The sequence below is a fragment of the Lissotriton vulgaris genome, chromosome 12 (genome assembly GCF_964263255.1).
Source record: "Lissotriton vulgaris chromosome 12, aLisVul1.2, whole genome shotgun sequence".
Classification (NCBI taxonomy): Eukaryota; Metazoa; Chordata; class Amphibia; order Caudata; family Salamandridae; genus Lissotriton; species Lissotriton vulgaris.
This window is the reverse complement of record NC_141700.1, coordinates 292,993,880-293,018,008: the sequence shown is the minus strand read 5'-3', so window position 1 is coordinate 293,018,008 and position 24,129 is coordinate 292,993,880. Positions and strand designations below refer to the sequence as shown.

General features: G+C 47.3%; 1 protein-coding gene across 2 annotated transcripts in view; it reads left to right on the top strand.

Moving 5' to 3' along the window:
* The window catches only part of GAN (gigaxonin), a 307,857-nt gene that overhangs the window by 125,220 nt on the left and 158,508 nt on the right, over positions 1-24,129 (top strand). For both annotated transcript variants that reach the window (XM_086945082.1, XM_086945083.1), the window contains exon 4: positions 15,398-15,615. In XM_086945082.1, coding sequence (XP_086801208.1) covers positions 15,398-15,615 — 218 coding nt within the window. The remainder of the gene's footprint in view (positions 1-15,397; positions 15,616-24,129) is intronic.

Here is a 24,129-nt window from a genome sequence, read left to right as displayed (position 1 = left end):
CAACTCAAATGACATCACTGACAACATCACTGATGACATCATTCATGTGATAATACGATGAACCTCTTCAGACTCTAATTTAACCTTAGATACACTCAGTGTACACAGACACTCACAGACTGTCACTCATCCATGGAGTTACTCATACACCTAGTCAGTCATGCAAAGAATCAATCACACCTCCATTTCCTCAACTATACAGTTATACACACCTTACTTATTCAAACATATTGTAACACATATTTACTCTCTTATACAATCACTGATACAAGTTTACAATGATCCATACAGCCACTCACACATTCACTGGCTCTTATGCACAGTTATTTATATATGTCAATCTCACATGTACTGTGTTTTACATATGTACTTACTTTGACATGTAGCACTGAGATATCCATTCACTCACCAATACACTTATGCACACAGTCAACCACCGGTACAGCTGTTCCACATGCACTTTTGAACCCATACATCTAGTGAATCAACTGCTCACACATCTATGCACAGTCACACACCTCCCAGCCACCCACACACACACACACACACTCACTCTCCCATACAAATACTTGGGCAACCAATCAATAACCCATATACTTAATCATATAGCTACTGATCAACACATGCAGCAGTTTACAGAACAACAGACATAATGATGCACAAATTAAGACAGTTTAGTCACTAACCCATGCACTCAGTGAGACACATTTAATCACTCTCTCATACAGTCAGTCATGCACCTACTAAATCCTTCATCCAGACACTTATACATCCACTCATTCTTCAATATGTTAGACTTATTTTTACTTTACAGAAACATACAGTCACTGGATGTTGTTATCAGTGATGTCATTTGAGTTGTCATCAGTGATGTCATCAGTGATGTCACTGACCATGTCATGAATGATGTAATATGTGACATCATCAGCAGTGGATTGCGGGTGCGCGATATATAGTTAGTGCAACTAACTATATATGCGAATTTCAATGGTTTTGTGCGAGTAAATTAAGGTTTTGTAAATGCTAATCCCTAACTATATATGGTCTAAAACCTATGGTTTTTTCAGTGAAAATATATATATATATATATATATATATATATATATATATATATATATATATTACCTACTGGCGGTCGCCAGTAGGTAGTTATAGTTAGGATTTTTTTCAATGTTAAATCTCAAAATTCTATTTGGAATAACTTTGGCACCGGTTGACGAATCTGCCTGAAAATTTCCTGAAAATGGCCTCGTCGAGCTCCGCTCCTTCCTTGAAAAAACGCGTTTTCCCCATGTAAATTTCCATAGGGCGGTCGATTTTACTTTTAGCCCGAACGGCTGAATGGATTTCCACCAAACTTGGCAAAATTGAAGGGACTGGTAGCCCGATGTGCCTTTGCTATGTCTCAAGATATGTGCTGCAGTGGATTTTGAGTAATTTAGGTGCAAAAAAATATATATATCTATAGGCGCTCTCCGGTGCGCGCACCGGAGTGCGCTCCAGGCGCGACACGCGACTTGCGCGCAGGAAGCTGATTGGCTCTTGGGTGTCTGTAAACATTCTAAACAGTCTGGAGCGGCCGCCATCTTGTGTCTCGGTAAAATCGAGACACAAGGGGTTTGAAAAAAAAAGGGGCAATTGATCATAAGGGGGAAGAGTAGACCCCCTCTGACCCCCTAGGTTTGATGTAGGGGCTAAAATAGGGTCCTGCGGGGCATTACATTTTTTTTTTTTTTTTTCGTTTTGCGCGGGGGAAGCGCATGGTACGCGCACCGGCGAAGCACGGGGAAAATCCAGGACCATATTTATGAAGGCCTTGCGCTGCCAGTTTTGCGCCTCCTGTGCGTCAATTTTTGTGACGCACCAGCGGTGTAAAAAAATGCGCATTGTTATGCAATATTTAAAAAGTGACGCATCTATCTAGATGCGTCACTTTTTAAATATAGTGCAACGAGGCACATTTTTTTACACTGCTGGTGTGATGCGTCACTTTTCTGTGCGCACTCCTTATGACATTCCAGATGTGTCATATTTAATGTATGACGAATCATGTTGCAAGGAGTTACAGATACATCAGTATTTCTGACATATCTGTAAACATAAAAGGGACGCGAGGCAGGCGCAAGATTTTGACGCAACAGCATCCTAAAAGTGACGCAGAGAAATCTTATAGATTTCAGTACGTCGTTATTACCAAGCTTTTTGCGGGGGAATGCCCCCTCTGCATACATTATACCTGACGCAGATATAATGTGGCGCAGAGTTTTAAAAAGTGACCCATGTACCTAGATGCGTCACTTTTTAAAAATAGCGTCAGGTATAATGCATGCAGAGGGGGTGTTCTCCCGCAAAAAGCTTTGTAATAGCGACGTAGTGAAATCTTTGAGATTTCACTGCGTCACTTTTAGGATGCTGTTGCGTCAAAATCTTGCGCCTGCTTTACAGCAGGTGTTAGACTGACGCAAGACCTTTCACATGGTGCTTTTTCCATGTGAAAGGACACATTACTGGAGTTGCGTCACTTTTGTGACGCACTCCAGCAATGCGTTACTTGGAATGTCATAAGGAGTGCGCACAGAAAAGTGACGCATCGCACCAGTGGTGTAAAAAAATGTGCCTCGTTGCGTTATATTTAAAAAGTGACGTATCTAGGTAGATGGGTCACTTTTTAAAATCAAGCGCCACATTATATCTGCGTGAGGTATAATGCATGCAGAGGGGGTGTTCCCCCGCAAAAAGCTTTGTAATAGCGACGCAGTGAAATGTTTGAGATTTCACTGCGTCACTTTTAGGATGCTGTTGCGTCCTTTAAATATAGTGCAACGAGGCACATTTTATTACACTGCTGGTGTGATGCGTCACTTTTCTGTGCGCACTCCTTATGACATTCCAGATGTGTCATATTTAATGTATGACGAATCATGTTGCAAGGAGTTACAGATACGTCAGTATTTCTGACATATCTGTAAACATGAAAGTGACGCGAGGCAGGCGCAAGATTTTGACGCAACAGCATCCTAAAAGTGACGCAGAGAAATCTCATAGATTTCAGTACGTCGTTATTATCAAGCTTTTTGCGGGGGAATGCCCCCTCTGCATACATTATACCTGATGCAGATATAATGTGGCGCAGAGTTTTAAAAAGTGACCCATGTACCTAGATGCGTCACTTTTTAAAAATAGCGTCCGGTATAATGCATGCAGAGGGGGTGTTCTCCTGCAAAAAGCTTGGTAATAATGACGCAGTGCGTCACTTTTAGGATGCTGTTGCGCCAAAATCTTGCGCCTGCTTCACAGCAAACCTTTCACATGGTGCTTTTTCCATGTGAAAGGACACATTACTGGAGTTGCGTCACTTTTGTGACGCAATCCAGCAATGCGTTACTTTTGTGTTTACAGATACGTCAGAAATACTGACATATCTGTAACTCCTTGCGAATTGATTAGTCATATATTAAATATGACATATCTGGAATGTCATAAGGAGTGCGTCCACAAAAGTGACGCATTGCTGTTTTCACGTAGCGATGCGTCACTTTTCAGAAATGAGGCCTCCAGTTTATTCACTGTGTCATAACTTTCTTTTCTAACACTCACCTTCTTTCATTCCTCCTACTTCACTTCCTTTCACCTCTCATACCTTTCTGTTCTTTCTTACTCATTCTCCTTTCAATTATCAATGCACTATATTTCACTTACTCTTCATTTTTTTAAGAATATAGCTCTTTGATGAGAATTGGAGGTAGTTCTGAAAAGAACTTTTGGTTTTCTTCTTTTAACTGAACAGGAACAAAAACAGGGAATGGAAACTGCTCAACAGGAGCAAAAAGAAAACAAAAAAATTAGGGGTGGGAAGGGCAGCGATGGTTCTCCAATGCTCGAACCATGAGCAGGACACTTTGCTCCCCATAGGTGAGGAGTTGATTGCAGTATCTGCATTTGACGACCCCATGGTTAAATGCAGGTTGTATGTTTGCCACCTGCTCCTGCGATTGCTCTCTCCCAGAAGAAGTTGCTCCTCCGGTTGATGTAGAGGCCCCATCTCTGGGAACCTCTTGTGCCAGAGCCCTGACACTTTCCCGGGCAAAATTCTGGGGGTGCCTCCTCTCCACATGGCGAATCATGGTAAAGTTGCCAAAAGAGTACTTTTTTGGGGGGTTACCCCGTGACAGGACCTGTTTGCAGATCCTGCACTCCACTTTTGGTGCATTCACCTTTTTCTGGTCTGCTGGAAACTTAAAAAATTTCCAGATGAAATGCTCTTTGACCTTCGGCTGAGGAGGCTCTTCATCAATGAATTCAGGCTCATCTTCACTGCTGGATGGTCTGGCAGCCATGATTATCCAAGAAATATGCAAGAGCAAAAAGGCAGGTCTTTCAGTCACAAAAGTGAAAGAAGAAGTGAAGGAAATGGGTGGGGATTTCATTCATTGTAAAAAAAAACTGTTAGCAACCAATGAAAAGTGTTATTTTAGGGTCACATGACCCGACGCGTTTACGCTGCGCGCTCCGGAGCACTTCCGGTGCGTTTACGCAGCGCGATCGTAGGCGCTTCCGGGGCGCAAACTTGGCGCGATCGTAGGCGCTTTTGCGTGCGTTTACGCGCCGCGAACGTAGGCGCTTCCGAGGGCACTTACGTTGCGCGCCGAAGTGACGTCATCAAACTTTTACAGAAATGCATAATCATTTTCCTTATTAAAAAAAACTAATTTTATTTGTATGGTACGAAATGTTTTGCATTATTATTAACTTTTCATTCATATTTTTTTTCACGAACGACAGTTGCGCTCTGGGTGCGCTTTCAGATGAGCTCACGGAAAAGCTTACCGGAGAGCTTAGCTGAAAGCTTCCCGGAGCGCGCACCCAGAGCGCAAAAGAAAAAAATTATATAAAAAAAATGAATACTTTTAAAAAAACAGCAAATTGTAAAAAAAAAAAAAAGGTTAGAAACTCGATATACAAAGGAATTAGCATTTAAAAAACCTATGAAATTCACTGAAAAAACCATAGGTTTCACACCAGTTATAGTTAGGAATTAGCATTTAAAAAACCTATTAAATTCACTGAAAAAACCATAGGTTTCACACCAGTTATAGTTAGCTGGAAATTTTACTGATATAAAACCATTGAAATTCCCACGTTATAGTTAGATGGACTCACTATAACTTGCACGTGCAATGCACTGCTGATGATGTCTTAATAAGCCAGTTAACCAATCAATTTTTAAAAACCATACATTTAGACACTTATTTAAACATTTATTCTTCCATCAACTTTTACATATACATATATAAAATATATTTATTTTTCAGAAAGACACACATTCACTGGATGGTGTCATCAGTGATGTCATGAGTGATGTCACTGACCATGTCATGAGTGATGTAATATGTGACGTCATCAGCAGTGCATTGCACGCGCAAGTTATAGTGAGTCCATCTAACTATAACGTGGGAATTTCAATGGTTTTATATCAGTAAAATTTCCAGCTAACTATAACTGGTGTGAAACCTATGGTTTTTTCAGTGAATTTAATAGGTTTTTTAAATGCTAATTCCTAACTATAACTGGTGTGAAACCTATGGTTTTTTCAGTGAATATATATATATATAATATATATGGTGTGGTGTGAGCAAGAGCACGGCTGTGCTTGAAACGCGTCGCAGCGGAGCAGGGCGTTAAATAAAAGACCTCCCTGCCTGATTCCTGTGGTCCGTCCCTTCATTTCCGACGTTCGGTTGTTGAAGGATTGTTGCTGATATATATATATATATATATATATATATATATCTTCCAAAAGGAGAAACGGCACTCCTCCAGCCGTAAGACACAGTCTTTATTATTTAAAAGAAACAGCAGTGCAGCTCCGATTTTCATATTCTCCACAGTCTAATGCATTTCGGAGCATTCACGCTCCTTCTTCAGAGACAACTCGTTCACACATCAATTACAGGTTTCCACAATGCTCAGCCTTTCAACACCAATTTATGGGCCTCCGCTGTTGCATTGAAAATATTGTTCATGATCCTGCCTCCAATGGTTGCGGTCCCACTGATTCATCTTATTTTAACTTTTGCAACTGCTGTCATCATTCCAAAGAAATTTTATATATATATATATATATATATATATATATATATATATATATATATATATATATATATATATATATATATATATATATATATATATATATATATATATATATATATATATATATATATTCTCGCTCCAATTTGCCCACCTCCACACGTTGAACAGCACTCAAACACTCAAGGTAGGTGGCAAGCCTTTATTCCCCGGGTATGACTGGTATTCAGCTGGCAGTTTTAATCAAACAGTCATTTTCGTGGTAAGCCTGACGCGTTTCAAAAGTTTGCTTTCTTCCTCAGAGGCACGCGCTAGCTGATTACGTGCACCGTTTTCACAATGTTAATGCCACGCCCTTGGATGGGCCTGCCGGATGGCAGAGGGGCATTGTGGGAACCGCAGTCCAGATTAATAACTAATCCAAATGGTGGCACTAATGTCGGTCACGTTTCAAGCCCATGGATGGGCCACCGCCAGCAGTGACTATTGGTCACTGCTGGCGGTGGCCCATCCATGGGCTTGAAATGCCCATGGTTCAGACTTTGCTCAGGATTTCTCTGTTAAAGGAGACAGAATTAGACCTGAGAGCTACCTCCACCCATCCCTTGTTTACAGTGCATCGACGTCTTCACATTATCCATTTAATGCCTAAAGTCCTTAGCATCCATTTTCACTCTGTTGCTTCCCTCACTTATCTGATTACTAACTGTATCAAATTTAATGTGTCTTTAGTTTATTGCATTTGTGTGTTTCTGAATTGTCCATCTCCGCACAAGGAACGCCAGTGCTACTACACTGTGCGGCAAGACATGATCATGCTTTTAAATTTCTGTGTTTGTCACAACATTGCTGAAAGAAGTATGTGAAGAAGAACCTGGAGAATAAGTCCGTAAAGATTCATATGGATGAATAAGTCTGTGATAAGAGGCATTCTAGGCGCTGTGGTATGTAATGTAAACAGTGGAAGGTATTTGTATCATGTTATATGTCCGTTAAACCCCGAAGAAAGTACAAGGAGTGGTGAAAGAAGCAGAAACATGTAGACAGTTGAAGTCATATTGGTTGTAATATGTATTTTCAGTTCATGGAGAGGATTATGAGAGACAAATCTGTGATATTTTTGCCTCCTAAACCGTTATAATTGTGACAGTTGTGCGTCATGCCTCTCGGCCCTGCGCCACCAAATGGGTGCCTTTCGCTCCTTTCGTGGCCAAGGAAGGGGCGCCCCCACACGTGCCGCCAGCCACTCGCCGCAAACTGTCGTCCAGCGCGGCGGCGGCCGTGGAAACTGCCGTGGAGGCGGTCGGGGGAACAAACGGAGCCAGTCCACACCTGCCCCCGCAGCATCCGCCTCTAAGCCCTCCTAGTCCGTGCTTTTCGGCCCATGTGACGCCAGTGGGAGGCAGGGTTCGCCATCACCACTCTCACTGGCGCACAGTCACTTCGGACAGGTGGGTGCTGCAGATCGTCCGAAGGGGCTACTCCCTCCCCTTCGAGACGACCCGTCAAGCCATGCCACCGCAACACCCCCACGTATCTGGGGATCGCTTGCGGCTCCTGCAGGAGGAAGTTTCGGCCCTCTTGGCCAAGGGGGCCATCGAGCGCGTTCCTGGGCCAGAAGTAGGAGGTGGTTGCTACTCCCACTACTTCCTGGTACCCAAGAAGGGCAAAGGGGGCCTACGCCCTATCTTGGACCTGAGGAACGTCAACGGCTTCCTCCGGAAGGAGAAGTTCAAAATGCTGACACTGGCTCAGGTCTTGGCTGCCCTAGACCCAGGAGACTGGATGGTAGCGTTGGACTTGCAGGACGCGTATTTTCACATCCCCGTCCTGCCGGCCCACCGGCGTTACCTGCGGTTCACGGTAGGCCTCGAGCACTTTCAGTTTACCGTGCTCCCCTTCGGCCTTATCAGCGCCCCACGGCTGTTCACGAAGGTGATGGCGGTGGTCGCAGCTCACCTGCGCCGAATTAGGGGTTTCAGTCTTCCCCTACCTCGACGACTGGTTGTTGAAGGCGGGCTCGCCCCAGGCAGTCGTCAGCCACCTCCAGACTACGGCGGATCTCCTGCACCTGCTGGGATTTTCCATCAATGTGCCGAAGTCACACCTGTGCCCCTCTCAGAAGCTCCTTTTCATCGGAGCGGTTCTCGACTCCGCGCAGTTTCGGGTTTACCCTCCCGAACAGCGGGTTCGGGATATACAGGCTCTGATTCCGATCTTCGGGCCGTTATCCAGGTTGACGCTGCGGCTTCTGGGGCTGATGGCCTCCTGCATCCTTCTGGTGCATCACTCACGGTGGCGAATGCGGGCTCTGCAGTGGGACCTGAACTTTCAGTTGGCCCAGCACCGGGGCAACCTGTCCGACCATGTCCTGATCTCGGAGGGCACTGCGAGACAGCTGCAGTGGTGGCTCACGGACCGCAATTGGGTCAACGGCAGATCCCTCTCCCTTCCCCAACCGGAGCACGTGGTTGTGACGGACGTGTCCCTCCAGGGCTGGGAAGGCCACTTGGGAGAGGCGGAGATCAGAGGACTCTGGTCTCCGGCGGAGTCCCGGCTCCATATCAATCTGTTGGAGCTACGGGCGATTCGTCTGGCACTGAAAGCATTCCTCCCGTCTGTCCGAGGGAGTGCAGTGCAGGTGTTCACGGACAACACCACCGCCATGTGGTACTGCAACAAACAGGACGGGGTGGGGTCGTGGACCCTATGCCAGGAGGCTCTGCTTCAGGGCGTGACTCTGGTGGTTCAACACCTGGCAGGTTCTCTGAACGCCAGGGCGGACGAACTCAGCCGTCGGTGCTCGATGGATCACGAATGGCGTCTGAACTCGGATGTGGCGCAAGGCCTCTTTCTGCGATGGGGAGAGCCTTGGTTAGATCTGTTCGCCACCGAATAGAACGCGCAATGTCATCAGTTCTGCGCGTTGAAATTTCCAAGGCGGCACTCGCTCGGAGACGCTTTTCGTCGCGAGTGGAGCTGCGGTCTGTTGTACGCCTTTCCGCCTATACCTCTTCTGCCCAGAGTGCTGAAGAAGATCAAGCCTTGTGGCTCCGGACTGGGCACGAAGGTACTGGTATCCCGAGCTACTCAGTATGTCAGTCGATCCCCCGGTTCGTCTGCCTCTTCAGGAGGACCTTCTGTCGCAGCAGCAGGGGACGGTCCTCCACCCGAACCTGTCCAGTCTCCACCTCCATGCTTGGAGATTGAGCGGCGACAGTTGAGGCCATTCGACTTGCCTCCTGAAGTCTGCATTCTGGCAGCCAGGCGTCCCTCCACAAAGTCGGTATTCGCCTGCAGGTGGAACAGATTTGTGGCATGGTGCACAGCAAAGGCTGTGGATCCCCTCAATGCCCCTCTCTCTGAGGTTCTTCTCTTCATTCTTTCTCTTGCCCAGCAGGGCTCTGCTCTGGGCACTATCAAGGGCTATCTTTCGGCTCTTTCAGCCTTTCTGAGGCTGCCTGACCAACCTTCTTTGTTCAAGTCCCCTATCGTAAATCGATTCCTGAAGGGCATCACTCATACTTTTCCTCCTGTTCCCTTCGTGATGCCTCAGTGGGACTTGAACCTGGTTCTCACGTTTCTGATGTGCGCTCCCTTTGAGCCACTTCACAACTGTCCTCTTCGCCTTCTTTCTTTAAAGACTGCCTTCCTGGTAGCCATCACCCCTGCCAGGAGAGTGAGTGAGCTCCAGGCTCTTTCTTGTAAGCCTCCTTTCCTTTCAGTCCATCCGGACAAGGTTGTTTTGAGGACTAGGCCCTCCTTCTTGCCTAAGGTGGTCACGGCCTTCCACATTGGGCAGTCCATCACATTGCCCACCTTCTTTCCGCCTCCGCACCCCTCGAGAGAGGAGGAGAGGCTCCACCGTCTGGACCCAAAACGTGCGCTCTCGTTCTATCTGGATCGCACACGCCAGTTCCGGGTGGATGATCAAATCTTTGTTGGGTACGCGGGCGCTAAGAAAGGGAAAGCGGTGCACAAGAGGACCATTTCTCGATGGATTATCATGTGCATCTAGGCGTGTTACTCCTTGGCTAAGAAGGAACCCCCTGTTGGACTGAGGGCTCATTCCACTCGAGCCACGGGCACTACGACTGCCTTGGGCCGCGGTGTGCCCTTGCAGGACATTTGCCAGGCAGCTACGTGGGCCTCGTTGCACACGTTTGCAAGGCACTACTGCCTGGACAGTCAAGTCCGGAGGGATGACTACTTCGGCCGTTCCGTTCTCCAGGACTTTCTGGTGTAAATATTGGTTCGCAGACCCGCCACCATGGGGATGGTATTGCTGGGGTATCTATTCTAAGGTAAGGAATCTATCACTAACGTGTCTCTTTCAGATGCACAAGTTACTACTTGTGTAACGATATATCTGTAAGAGACATTAGTTAGTGATAGATTCCTTACCGACCCACCCATCCTCCCCGTTCTGCGAACCGATATCTAGGGTTAAGGTCATCCCCTTTCAGGGCCCTAGTTTCTTGGCACCAGTGTCGGTTTTTGTCATGGCTCTGCGCTTCTGGCGTGGAAAAGCTGTGGCTAAGAACTGACGTCAGCACGCGGAGGCGGCGTCTAAGTACTCCGACGACGTCATCACGGCGCCGACGACGGACGCAAAGCCGCAGACGACGCCTACCGATGCGCAAGGGTACTGCTACGCAAAACTTTCCGGATCCAGTCTGACGCCTGGGGATATTCTAAGGTAAGGAATCTATCACTAACTAATGTCTCTTACAGATATATCGTTACACAAGTAGTAACTTGTGCTTTTGTGATAAATTCAGTCATTACACTTAACCTTATACTTTAGACGAGTTCTACATCTGTTACAAAAATGTACTATTTCGTCCTCAAAATGACCCTATTTTGGTGAGTTATGTGAACCCAAGTGCAAGAAGGGAGGATCAGTAATTAGTTAAAAGGCTTCATTTAGAAAATTCATGCCCAGTGTAAAGGACAGTGATTGACGATGGTTTAAAGGAAACCGGCTGGAAGAAGCTAAAGGTGCATAGCTGTAGAAAACAGTGTTCCCAATCTTCTTTCCTTTCGGCGAAGGAGTGTTGATATCTTCAGTAATTCTGTTCTCTCTTTGTGCTGAAAAAGATATTCCTAATCTTTTCCAAACATTCAAATGTAAGACAACTTACTGTACAAACATAGAATTATCTAAAGAGGAAGAGAAGATTGTAGCACAGGATACAGACTAAGTTAGGAGTGACTGGGTTGCGCAGAGAGGCAAGCCCCTGTAAACAGTATTTTGACACGAAAATGCATGTTTCTTCATATAATGCATCCAATGAGGTAAAATATAATTTGGCCAATGTAATGAAGAAAACATCGAACTCTTGTCAGAACTTATAGATAAGGAATGCTAAGGGATGCAAAAAAAGATTAGTATATTAAGCAACATCATTTCAACCATGTCTCTGTAATCCCTAATGTTTCACTGACAGTTTTCCTAAAATTCATTTTGTCCTTAAATGTATTAGAAAGGTTTAAATAGTAATGTGGCACTCGACAAAAACCTAAACAAATTATTTGTACTACGTGCAGAGATATTCAAAAAGAGCTATGAAGGAGGCAAGTTCTTGGTTTTGGTAGGTTCTTGGTGAGCCTTGTCCACACGGGTACTGGGGCCCTTGTAGAGGCGTATTAGTAGAAAGCATAGTCCTTCCTACCCGTGTCATCAAGCAAGGGAAGTGCTGCACTGGCCAGATCCCCTTCTAGATTGTCTCCAGTCCTAAATTAAAATCCTCTCTCCACCATCCTTCAGTATATTCAGTGTTGTCCCTCTTCCGCTAGCCTCCGAAGCCTTTCAATTTGGTGAGTTTGAGTTGGTGGTTTCGTTTGGTGTCAATAATTTCTCTTTTTGCATGTGTGTCTCTAGAACTGATCGTAAACTAGAATAGTTATTAGTGTTTAACGCAGCCTTCCTAAGGCCCTAGACAAATTAACTCTGAAAAATATAACTCAAGATTACTATAGAGGCCATCCGCGTGTGCAATGTTGCCAATTTATCCCCAAGCACATCTTCTAAAAGACCCATCACAAAAAAGAAAACTTTAAATATTTAGGTTTCACATGATTAGTCGTAATTTTAAGAGATTTCCTTCAGTTATTACTGTATTCTGACTTCTCTTAGAAAATCAGTTGCATTGACTTCCTCATTGTAATGATAGTTTTTCCCCTTGTTTATCATTTAAACTGTGGTGCGTTGTTCATACTGATGTTTGTATCTTCAGTTTCTGAAGACCCTTCAGTAAGCCCAAAGGTCCGGAAGTAGGAACATGCTTTGTTCTCCACCTTCTTTCAGTGTACCCACAATTGTTCTCTGCCACCATCCTTTCAGCTTCTTGGTAGTCCAATTTCATGGGTTATTTTTGTTGTCATCCATTCCTCTTCTTCCAGCATGTCAAGGATTTTTTTTTTTTTTGCTCCCACTCCAAATACTTGTATATTGGACACGGTTAATCACAGGTTTTCCAACTTCTTTTGTATTTGTGATGGGTAAGCAATAGGAAACCAGGCCTTACGTGTTTTTTTTAAAGAGGAGGTGGACCAAGTGGTCCCCCTCTACGAGCCTTATTATTCCCTGGGGACTCCATCCCTCAGGGCTTTTTTTCTTTTATTTTAATGAAGGGGGGGCAAGTGGCACTCCTCCCTGAGCCTTATGAGGCACTGGGGACCCTATCACCCAAGCCCTTTTTCCTTTTTTTTCTTTATTTCAGGGGGGGTCAAGTGCCCAAGCCTTCCCTCGGGACCCCATCCTCCAGGGCTGTTCTTTTTTTCTTTTTTAAAGGGGATCAACCCCCCCCCCCGCCCCCACCCAAGCCTATTTTTTGCGTCAGTGCCAATGTGTTTATTAAAGAGAGGGGGATCACACAGCCCCCTTCCCGATCCTCAAAAAGGCTCTGGGGACCCCATTCCTCAGGGCCTGCATTAACTCTCGTCTGGGGACGCGGGGGAGGCCCAGTACACCCGTTGTTCCAGCCCGCTTCCCGCTTTCGGCTGGAGCTGACATTGTCCTCCCTGGAGGTAGCAGTTAATTCTGCTGTTCCTTCTGGGCGGGAGCAATGTCTTGATCCGTTTCCCTGCCCGCATCCGTGTGGGTAGGGAAACAGATCAAAGGTCTTCTTCCAGTGAGCCGACCCTGGGGAATGGGGTCCACATGGTCCCACTCCCCATATTGAATACGGCATGACCACCATTTTGTGTTTTTTTTTTTTTCTCCTTTAAAACTGCGGGGTCGTGGCAAAATGTGGGGGGGTGGGGAGAAGGAGGTCATCAAACCGGGCCAAGGTTATTAGCCACAAATAAAACGCTTTACCAACCGAACAGCTGACCGAACACGAATGGGATATATAATATACAGTTTGACAAATGTTCAAAACTTAATACAAAGTTTCTCTTTTGTCTAGTTTGTGCATGGAAAGGTTGCGGGGGGTAATCCACCAAGGGGGGCCAAGAAAAACTACTGAAAGGAATGACACCAAGTTTGTCAGGAAGCTCGAACTTGGTTGCAGATTTCGCTTTTTGTGATTTGGTTTAAATTTGTTCAGTAGTTTGGGCGATATTAAGCTCCAAATATATTTGTATAGCTAGACAGTCCGGTTCGAGGGACTCTCGTGAGAGTCCCTCAAACACAATAAAAAAAAATAGAGCGTTCTGTTTGGTCCAGGTAGCGTTTTTCCCTTGAGCCACTATTCTCCCACAGGAGACATGCGCCCGATGTTGCGAGCGCTCTGATTGGCCGTCAGCAACATGAGAAAATTGTTGCTGGTAGCCATTGCAGGACTCTGTGACTTAGTTCTCTGTCCTGAAGAAAAAAAACAAAAAAAGAGAAAAAATATGAGCGGGCAGTGTAGGGATACCCTGCCATCTAGGCAATGAGGGGGCACCTAAAGGGAAGCCCCAGGCCCTCTGTGGTTTTGTCGCAATCCCACCCACTGTGGCAGTAAATAAATGGCGGCCAACATGTTTTTTAAATATATATGGAGGGGCCGTCAGTATGGCCCCCCTACCTGAGGCATTTTGGGCCCTGGGGACATCATTGTTACAATTAGCTTATTGCAAATCAGCAGATTTTCATTAAAGGGGGTAACCCATTCCTGAAACGAGCATTGGTAAACTCTGGTGCACGGTTTAGTTTTTTTTCCTACTTATTTTTTTTGTAAGCATACAGCCACCATGTTAAGGCATAATTGTTTTGACTCTTTCAATTATTTTAATTTATCTGTTATGTGGTTGTAAATCAAACTTCAAAAAATAAATAAAACCATTGCACCACAGGTGCCTTCGATTGACAAGGACACACCTATCGGCTTTGCTAATGCCTATTTAGGTCTAGTGTTCTCTAATACCTTTTCATTTTACTAACATTATGTTTAATATATTGTTTGAAAGAGATTACAACATATACTTATTGGATCTTTCAGCCAGCCTCCTCGATGCATTGATATGTTATTGTGTCACTTACATTTTTCTTCCTCCCAGTAAATCATGCAGCATGAGGCAGTGGGTCACTCACTTAATCAATTTTCTAACTTCACTGTTAGTGACAGAATTTCGCCCTTTCACAAGGAGCACATCCACACACAAAGTAGTTCCCTTAAGTGCCAGGGACTATTCAAGCAACATGTGTTTTGTGAAACAAAAAATATGTTTACTTTTACCCACTCTTTTATTATTTTAGATTGATGAAGGCCAGGCAATGCCCTAAATAATAATTATTTTGTAATTTAGCTTAACAAAAGAAGCATTGACGGAGGCAAATGCAGACAGCCATCACCAGCACTATTGGCTATGCCAATGGTTGTTTGAATTTGTGGCCCCATGGGAGCACCCATCCACGTATACCTAACTTTAAGACCTTCCTTCCTGACACGAGCCAGTCTTTTATAGCTAATTTCTTGAAAATGGCAGAACGAATTTACATCAAATTTCAAAAAGCATGTTTTCTGAGCAAAGTTCTAACTTTTTGCCAGATTTGGTGTAATTGCCTTCCGCTATTTTTCTGTACTGGAGAGCAATGTTTTCTATGGGAATTGATGTGGGGAATGTCACGTTTGAGACCTCCCCCTTTATCATGCAGGTTCGTCAAATGGTTGGGGCCAAAGTTATTAGCCAAACAAAAGATGATCTTCCTATGGAATGTCTGACATAACTATTTTGGACTTTATTGACTTACGATGTATGCAGATTTCAAAGCCATCAACCTGAATAAAGAATCATGTATTTTTCCCAAAAATCTCACGTGACTTCACAAGCTTAGAATGATGTTGCTGTCTTCGTCTTGTTTCTGCTTCCATAGGTGCATATGAAGGACGTCACGTCTGCACTGTGGGTTGCTGGCCTGGACTCCAGCTATTTGAGAGAGCGGATGATGAATGAGCCATTGGTACGAGAGATCATCAAAGAGTGCAGCAACATTCCCCTCAGCCAACCTCAGCAGGGAGAGGCACTTCTGGCTTCTTTCAAACCCAGAGGTTATTCTGAGTGCATAGTGACTGTTGGTGGTGAAGACAGAGTGTAAGTAAATGCATGATTTGAAGGAATAGTCGTGTGGAAAGTGTAAGCCTTTAGTTTAAAGGCTCTCACAAACATTATTCTGCAGTGACCTTCAGTAGAAAATAACATTAAACCAATTTTAAGAGGTTTCTTAGTGTAGGCCATTTCTGCATTTGGCTTGCTGACCAATTCAGGAAGGATCTCAAGGCCTGTCTCTACGACTGAACCTCAGCTCCCATCAGGACCTGCAAACGCCCTCCCTCCCAAATTACAGCCCCCCCCCCCCCCCCCCCCCCCCAGACCCTCACGGGTGAATAGTCTCGCTTAACAAACACTGATTGATCTGACCTCACTGACCTTTTCCCTGTCTCAGACAGACTGAATATTTATCTTCTTAGCTGTTTAGATTGTGACTTTTCTCCCCAAACCGTTCTAAGATCTTACGTAATGTATTCAGTTCTACAGTTATCCAAAGTGAAGCTTGTTAGAAGTGTGTGGATCTGGCCTTTTCAAGTTTATATGCAAATGATCAATGACAAAACTTCTTAAAGTAATTTGCAAAAGGAAGACTGGCAAAGTTTATACTTATCACAGCACCTGGTTGGCAGTAAAAGACCATAAGGTCCATTCTTTAATACTCTTGGAGGACTTCAGTAATACTTCACATAACCCTAGTCTTTTTACCTTGGCGTTTGTTGCGGTTATTGTAAACGGTACATTTCAGCCGTGTTGGTTGCAACCATACCATTTTAGGCAATAGTAGCAAACCCAAACCACGTTGAGAATTTGTGGTGAAAATAATCAACTTCGCTTGTGTGCATAGGCAGCGAAGGCAAACATATGAAGGCACATGTAGAAAAAAACCACGCTAATGAGAGACCAAAAGAATATTGACCAAAATATTCAAAGTACATTGGGCCAGGGCTTGAAGAGGCGGGAATCACCCTTTGCTTTTCAGTGCCAGGAGCTTATTTCTTAGGCGCTGAATGAACTCCTAAATTGAGGGGCTTGCTCTAATGCGAGTAGGAAGCAAGTTAGAGTGGCATGAACCCTGTAAGTAGATGGACTGAAATCTGTTTGAAGCAAAGGATCGTTTGAGTGACTGTGTGATAAGGTTTTTGAAATTCAGGTTGGTAGACATAGTCTGAAGATGAGCCCCGGGCAGTTTTAAAGACTAGTGTCTGTAGTTTGTATTGGGCTTTTTTTTAAAAAAAAGCTAGCCAACCTGCCAAGCGGCACCAGGAACAATTAGGGCTGTATCTGAAGTTTGTGTTCTCCAAAGGGGCAAATGAGTATTGCAAAAAACCCACTAATTCTTTGTTGCAGTAATCCATGTTAATGATGACAATTGAATTTGTCACTGATTTTTCTGTATGGAAAAGGTATTTTTTAGGGTAAGTCTCACTAGGTCCTGGGAGATAGTGCTGTTGCCTACACACATGTGAAGTTGGTACACCTAGTGCTAGCACAGCTAGTAGATTATGCAGGAGGCCTAATCGAGTAGTAGGTTAATTCTCAAAACCGCAGTGTCCCAGAGACCCGTGCTTGGTAAGGAACATTTTACAAATCATTCATCATTCCTTGTCCCAGTTCGGATTGATAGACGGACAGCAATGGAACATGTTTAGATGTTTCACATATCCTGTGCAGTGGCACCAGGTTGTATGGGCCAAGATTGGCCTTTGAGCATCACTACGCTCTTCAGAAAGCACCACTTGATTCAAACCAACTCTCCTCCACTACAGATAATTCAAAAATACCCTTAGCAGTAAAAAATAGTGTAAAAAGTTGCAATCACCTACCAGATCAAACGCATAGAAACCCATACCTTTTTTTTGTACTCCAACCTTTATTCATTTTCTGACTGGCCTAATTTCTGAAACCACCATACTTCATCTGAAATGTGGGAATCAGTCATACCTTTCATGGTGGACCTTTAGATGGTGTTCCATGTAAGAGACTATAAAATTCTGTGGTGCAAAATCATGGAAACAACAAGCACCATAACGTTACCTTAGGGATGCGTTTTACTCTTTTTGCTCTATAAATGCACTAAACATGTGCTCCTCTTTTTTGGAAGGGAAAAAAATCTAAAATTTGTAGTGCCCACAATGTCAATGCTCTTGCTGACAGTCTTTGACATTTGTATAAAGCTACTAAATACCGTTCTAGTCAAACTTTACTCCCCCTGGGTCCCTTACGGCATTCTTTGTGCATACTCTCACAGTACATCCAAGGAAAAAGATCAGTTCATCTTTAGAACACCTTATTTGGGGGGGCGTGGCCAAGAGGGCGATCTTTGCTCCGGAATCGACTTTATTGGGGTTACTGAGGTACCCTGAATGCTTTTGAGCCCTTTCCCGACTAGCTACGACCAAGAACGGCGGACTTAGCCGAGGTGTCGAGGCGGTGACGCACATGCGCTGGTGCGGCCTACACTGCATCGCCTGGAGTGCATCGGCTCATTGCCCGGGGGACCCTGGGTCACAGCGAGTTGCGGTGAGGAACGATCGCACTGCAGGACCCCCCGACTGGGGTCGTCACAAACTTAATCTGCCCCCTGTGGTTCATCTTGGCTAACGTCGCCCAGACGGAGGTGGCGAGGAGGCGCCGACCTGTCTGGCGGCTGCTGGACAGCGCAGAGGGACGAGAGGAGAAGAGGTGCTGATCTGTCCCTACCCCTTATAGCCCGGGGGCGACCCAGCGGACATTGAGTGTGCATGGCGATTGCTATCTTCTGATTGCCCCGGCCTCCCAGTGAGGGCGGAGCGAAGATCTCGGGGGGGGGGTGCAAGGGAGCGCGGCCTGATATCCCGGGACGCTCCTGGTGATCGCGGAGTGCGCGGGGGCTAGCCGAGGCTCCTCATCATGACGACGAGAAACCGCATGAACAGGACTGGGAAGGACGGCCCTGGGAAGGGTCCATCCGGATCGCCCCCCGGCTCCAGCAAGTCCCCTGCAAAGGACGACTGGGATGGCCCAGTCACGAAGGTCTTCCTGATCGAACTTTTTGCGTCCATCAAGGACGACATCACGGAGCTGAGATCACAGCTGGCCTCCGATCTGCGCGAGGTCCGCCGAGATGTGGATGGCATCGGAGAACGGGTGGCGACCCTGGAGGAGCACGATCTGGGCCTTACTGGTGACGTCCACCAGTTACAGCAGGACATGCTCAGGCTTCGAGAGCAAAATTTAGACCTTCAGACCCACTGCAATAACATTCGAATCCGAGCTGTACCCTTGGAAGGGGAAGGTGAAAACTTGCGGGAATAAGTGGAGGACCTGTTCCTGCAGGTTCTGGCAGAGGCGGACCTCTCGGAGATCCGCATGGACTGAGTGCATCGAGTTGGGCTGCCACGTGGCGCACGCTCGCCGCCGCCGGACATTTTAGTCTGTGTCCACGACTTTCAATTAAAAGAGAGGATCCTACGAAAGGCCAGGGATACCAACAACCTACAATTTCGGGGACACAGCCCCCAGCTCTTTCAGGACTTGGCGGCCTCCACATTGCAGAAGCGGCGGGACTTACGCCCGGTCACGGCTTTCCTGCAGGACCACGGGGTGTCCTACTCCTGGGGCCACCCCTTTCGGCTCATCTTTAGATGGCAGAACAGGCTGGTGCAAGTGAGATCTCTGGCGGCTGCCAGGGAACTTCTGGGCATGGAGGAGGAGGCCGCGTCGGCTGGCGCCGGCGCCTCCCCAAGAAGAAGACGCCGTTCCCGCTCCCCGGCTTGGCAGAGAGTGGGCCGCCTTGGTATGGCGGAGGGCCCAACTCCCTCGGCGAGCCAAAGTGAGAGGGGAGAGGTTCTGGCTTCGGTGGCCTTGGTGACTGATTCGAGCCGGATGGACAGCTCTTCGGCAGCCTAGGCTCCCCAAACAGCGGCCCGTGGGGCCGGAGGGGCTCTACCACCTCAGGTACATTGAGGGACTGTGCTCCACTGGAGGGTTACCCCGACCCTGAACTCGAGGGGGGCATTACCCGGGTCTTCTACCCCCGACCCTTATGGTCATGTCCAGCTGCTTCTTCTCTTGGTTTATTTGTTCTCTTTCTGGGACTGTTTTCTCTGTATGTTGTTTTGGGGCTCCTTTGGATTGGGGGACGGTTGTTTTGGAATGGGCTCAGTGGTGGTAGCGGTGGATCTGGTATGATTGCGGGTGTGGTCGGTTTGTTTATTGCACTACGGGGGGCACTATGTGGAGCGGGGTGGGGGAGGGTAACGTCTAAATGATGCCTGTTACGATAGGTTCATGGAATGTTAAAGGCCTTAATTCCCCTCAAAAGCGTCAGAAGGTGTGGAAATACATTATAGATCATCATCTGGATGTGGTGGGACTGCAGGAGACTCATTTGGCCCGCAGGGACGAAACCAGGCATAAGAATAGGCAATACCCACTGATTTACAAATCCTCTGCCACTACTAAGCACCGGGGGGTGGCACTTCTGTTCCGCTCTACACTTCAATTTCAACCCATGGGAGTGCGAAGCGACAAGGAGGGTAGATGGCTGATGGTGAAGGGGATGCTCCTTGGCAAGCTCTGCACGTGGGTGGTTCTCTATGCACCGAACACGGGCCAAAATGGGTTCCTTGAGGCTTTCAAGAGGGAGGTGGGGGATTTTGGGGAGGGTGCTTTGATAGTAATGGGGGATTTCAATTTGGTTTGGGACAAAGGCCTTGAATGCTCGCACCAACAGAGGACGGAGGCAGGCCTCTTCTCCCCTGAGCTGCGTGATGCTATAGACAGTCTGGGTCTCATTGATAGCTGGCGCGCCCTCCACCCCCACGCTAGAGACTACACGTTCTTCTCCCATGTTCACCACACGTATTCGCGTCGCGATCACATCTTTCTGAATCAGTCGTTACAGGGGGACCTGCGGGAAAGTAGGATATTTCCGCTCTCTGTATCAGATCAGTCTCTTGGCAGTATGCCTGACTTGGGCCCCGGGGACGTCCCCCCACCGCAAATGGTATTTCCCTATCTCCCTTACACGTGATCAGGAGTCGTGCAAGAAACTCAGGGCGGCCATTGGTGAATTCTTTGAGTTCAACAAGGAAGGGGACACCTCGGTTTTCACCCAATGGGACGCCTTTAAGGCGATGACACGGGCCACGTGCATCGCGTTGAATTCCGCCCTGAACAAACTTAGGCGTGAGGAAAGGGAGGCGTTGGAGGCGGAGCTGGCGACACTTGAAACTGCGCACAAGCAGAATCCTTCTCGAAGGACGCTCCGTCCACTTGCGGCAGTACGGGGTAAACTCAGGGCCCACTAAAATAATCGGGCGGAGTATACCCTCCTGCGCTTACGGCGTCTTTCTTATTCACAAGGCAATAAAGTGGGGAAACATCTGGCTCGACAGCTCCGCGATAAGCGTGAGAGGGAATATGTAGGTGGCATCTGGGCGCCCTTGGGCGCCTTGGAGCATCAAGACGCGGCCAAGGCGGAGCTCTTCGGCAACTTCTATGCCGCCCTGTACTCGGCGGATAACCTGGAGCCGGAAGATCAGCGGGAATACCTGAGGGCTCATCCACTTCCGCAGGTTTCCAAGAATGGAACGACCTTCTGGAAGCCCCCTTTACTAGGGAGGAGGTTTTGACCGCAATCAAGTCCCTTAAACTGCTTAAGGCACCTGGCCCAGATGGCTTCACGGCACCCTTCTATCAGACCTTTGCCTCTGAACTGGGGGACTTCCTGGTGACACTTTTTAATGGCATGAGGGAGGCGGGCCAGACTACGGGCACCATGGCAGAGGCGATGATTTCGATTATCCCCAAAGCCGGGAAGGACCCCTTGAAGTGTGAGTCATACCGGCCCATAGCTCTGCTGAATGTAGATGCTAAATTATACTCCTCTATCTTGGCTGCACGACTCCAGGACCTTATGCCTGCTCTTATCCATCCCGATCAATCGGGATTCATAAAGGGTCGCCAGACCGACGACAACACCAGAAGGCTGATTCATCTGATCGAGAAGGCTAATCGCTTTAAGATCCCGGCGGTCTTGGTGGGCCTTGACGCTGAAAAGGCGTTCGATCGGGTGGACTGGAACTTTCTCTTTGGTACGCTGGCGGCCTTTGGTTTTTCCCCCAAATTCATAGATATGCTTCGGGCCAACTACCATAGTCCTCGATCGAGGGTCATGGTTAATGGCCATGTTTCACCCTTCTTTGCACACTCCCGGGGCACACGGCAGGGCTGTCCCCTATCTCCCCTACTCTTTGCGCTCAGCATTGAACCCCTAGCCCTTAGGGTGCGGGAGGACCCGGACATTAGTGGTCTCCCCTTTTCGGGAGAGCAACATAAAATTTCCCTTTTTGCTGATGACGTTCTATTGTCGCTAGCGGACCCGAGAAGCTCCCTTCCACGGGTACAGGAGGTACTCTCTCAGTTTGAAGCAGTGGCGGGTTTCCGGGTCAACCCCGGCAAGTCATACATCATTAACCTCACGCTACCATCTGCTGAGGTGGATCGCTGTCAAAATGACGATGCTCCCCAAGCTCCTATACCTGTTTCAAGCGCTCCCTATTGCTTTAGAGGGGGGCTTTTTCAGGCGTGTTAAGACCATGATCCTACGCTATATTTGGCAAGGGGGGGTCGTGCGAGACTTTCCTTTCTCACGCTGCGACGGCCTTTGAAGAAAGGTGGGGTCGGCCTCCCAGATATGCACCTCTATTATAAGGCGGCGCAACTCCGAGTGCTGGTCGAGTGGACCCAGATGGAATCGGAGAAGCACTGGTTGCATATGGACAGGAGTGTGGCGGGGAGGTCGATATGGGACCTGGTCTGGAAGGCGAAGGGGGATCGCCCTCGTAACTCCTATATTAGCACCCCTACGAGTACCACCCTGAGGGTCTGGGACCCGGTTTCTGGCGATGAGAGGTGGACCTCCTTCCCGTCCCCCTTCACCCCTATCCATTTTAACCCGGCCTTTCCACCGGCTCTCGTGGAGGGCCCCTTTGACGGGTGGAGAACGGGAGGTTGCCACGCGCTCACACACTTGTTTCATGGTTATGAGCCGCTCACCTTCCAGAATTGCATGCGTGACTATGCGGTGTTACCGTCCGAGCGTTACCGGCATGCCCAAATGCTACACTGGGCGTTGTCACCGGAGGTGTGGGATGCAGCGACAAGGCCTCCCACAGATTTCGAATCCTTTATCACCCGCGCAACGTCCATGAGGGGGGTGATCTCATTCCTCTATGGCCTTCTACTTACCACGGCTATCTCGCCTCGCCCTAGATACATGAGTTTGTGGGAAGAGCATCTGGGACGGGATGTCTCTGACGAGGAGTGGACTCACCTCTGGCGTGACTTACACAGATTTAACCAGTCCATTGACCTCAGGGAGGCCCATATGAAAACGATGCTGGACTGGTATCTTTACCCAGCCCGGTTGAAAAAGATTTTTCCCTCTGCGTCGGATAGATGTTGGCGAGGATGTGGTCTCTTGGGGGATTTTCGCCATATTTGGTGGGACTGCCCTGTCATTCGCCCCTACTGGGAGGAGATACTGTCCCAGATCAAGGAAGTGCTGGGCTACCCGATTCCTGACACGATAGGCTTCGTTCTCTTGGGTCTCCGTGATCCGCTCCTGGAGCATCAGACTAAAGCGGATAAACAAATCCTTTGGCTCTGCTTGGGTGCGGCCAAGTTGACCTTGGCTGCGGCTTGGAAAAAGGAGGCCCCTGCGCTGTCCCTCTGGTATGCTAGGTTGTGGAAGCTGCTGAGTATGGAACGTATGGCGGATGTTTTCAAAGGAGATTTCAAAAACTTCATCTTTAGGTGGGGCCCACTAGTTCGCTTCCTTTCTCGAGGCTTACCGTCGGCGGTCTGCCCGCCCACTTTACGTGCACTCCATTTGTTTCAAGTGTGAGAGAATGTTCGGATGTGTACCTGTTACTTGGCTGCCACAACTGGGGGGAGGGGGGTTGGAGGGCTGAAGGAGTTTGGGGGGAGGGAGTTTTGCTCTGTCTATCTCCATGGGGGGTGGGTCTTTGTGTTTCACCTCGCTGCATTGTTCTTATGGCCGAGAACCGAGGAGGCGCAAATTAGACTGGTCGAATGAGCCCCTGGCTTGGATGGCTTTTGCCTGGCGCCACTGTGAACCGAAGCCTTTCTAAGGACTTCCCGTCGGGGACAACATTGTTGGCTGGCGGACTTTGGGAATCATCCTGGCTAGGGTGGCCGCGTTGTCCAGTCTTCAGCAATATTAACGTTCCTTGGCCATGCAGAGTGAGTTCCTGCGAAGGCTCTTGTCGCATTTATTGTGTTTCTATCTTTCTCTTACTTCCTTTGCTCTTCCTTCTTGTACTTTCAATAAAAATATCTTTAACAAGAACACCTTATTTATATTTGTGCTATGATGTCCAATACTGTACAAGTTCACAGTTCCTCTAGGATCAAAAAAATACATATGCACCAGGTGAGTTTTCTTCTGCTTTCCTGGACCTGAGATACACATGACCAGAGCTAAGTGAAAGGTAAAATGTATTTCAGTCGTTGGCCCCTGCCAAGATGACGCCATCCCTAAAATGTGTA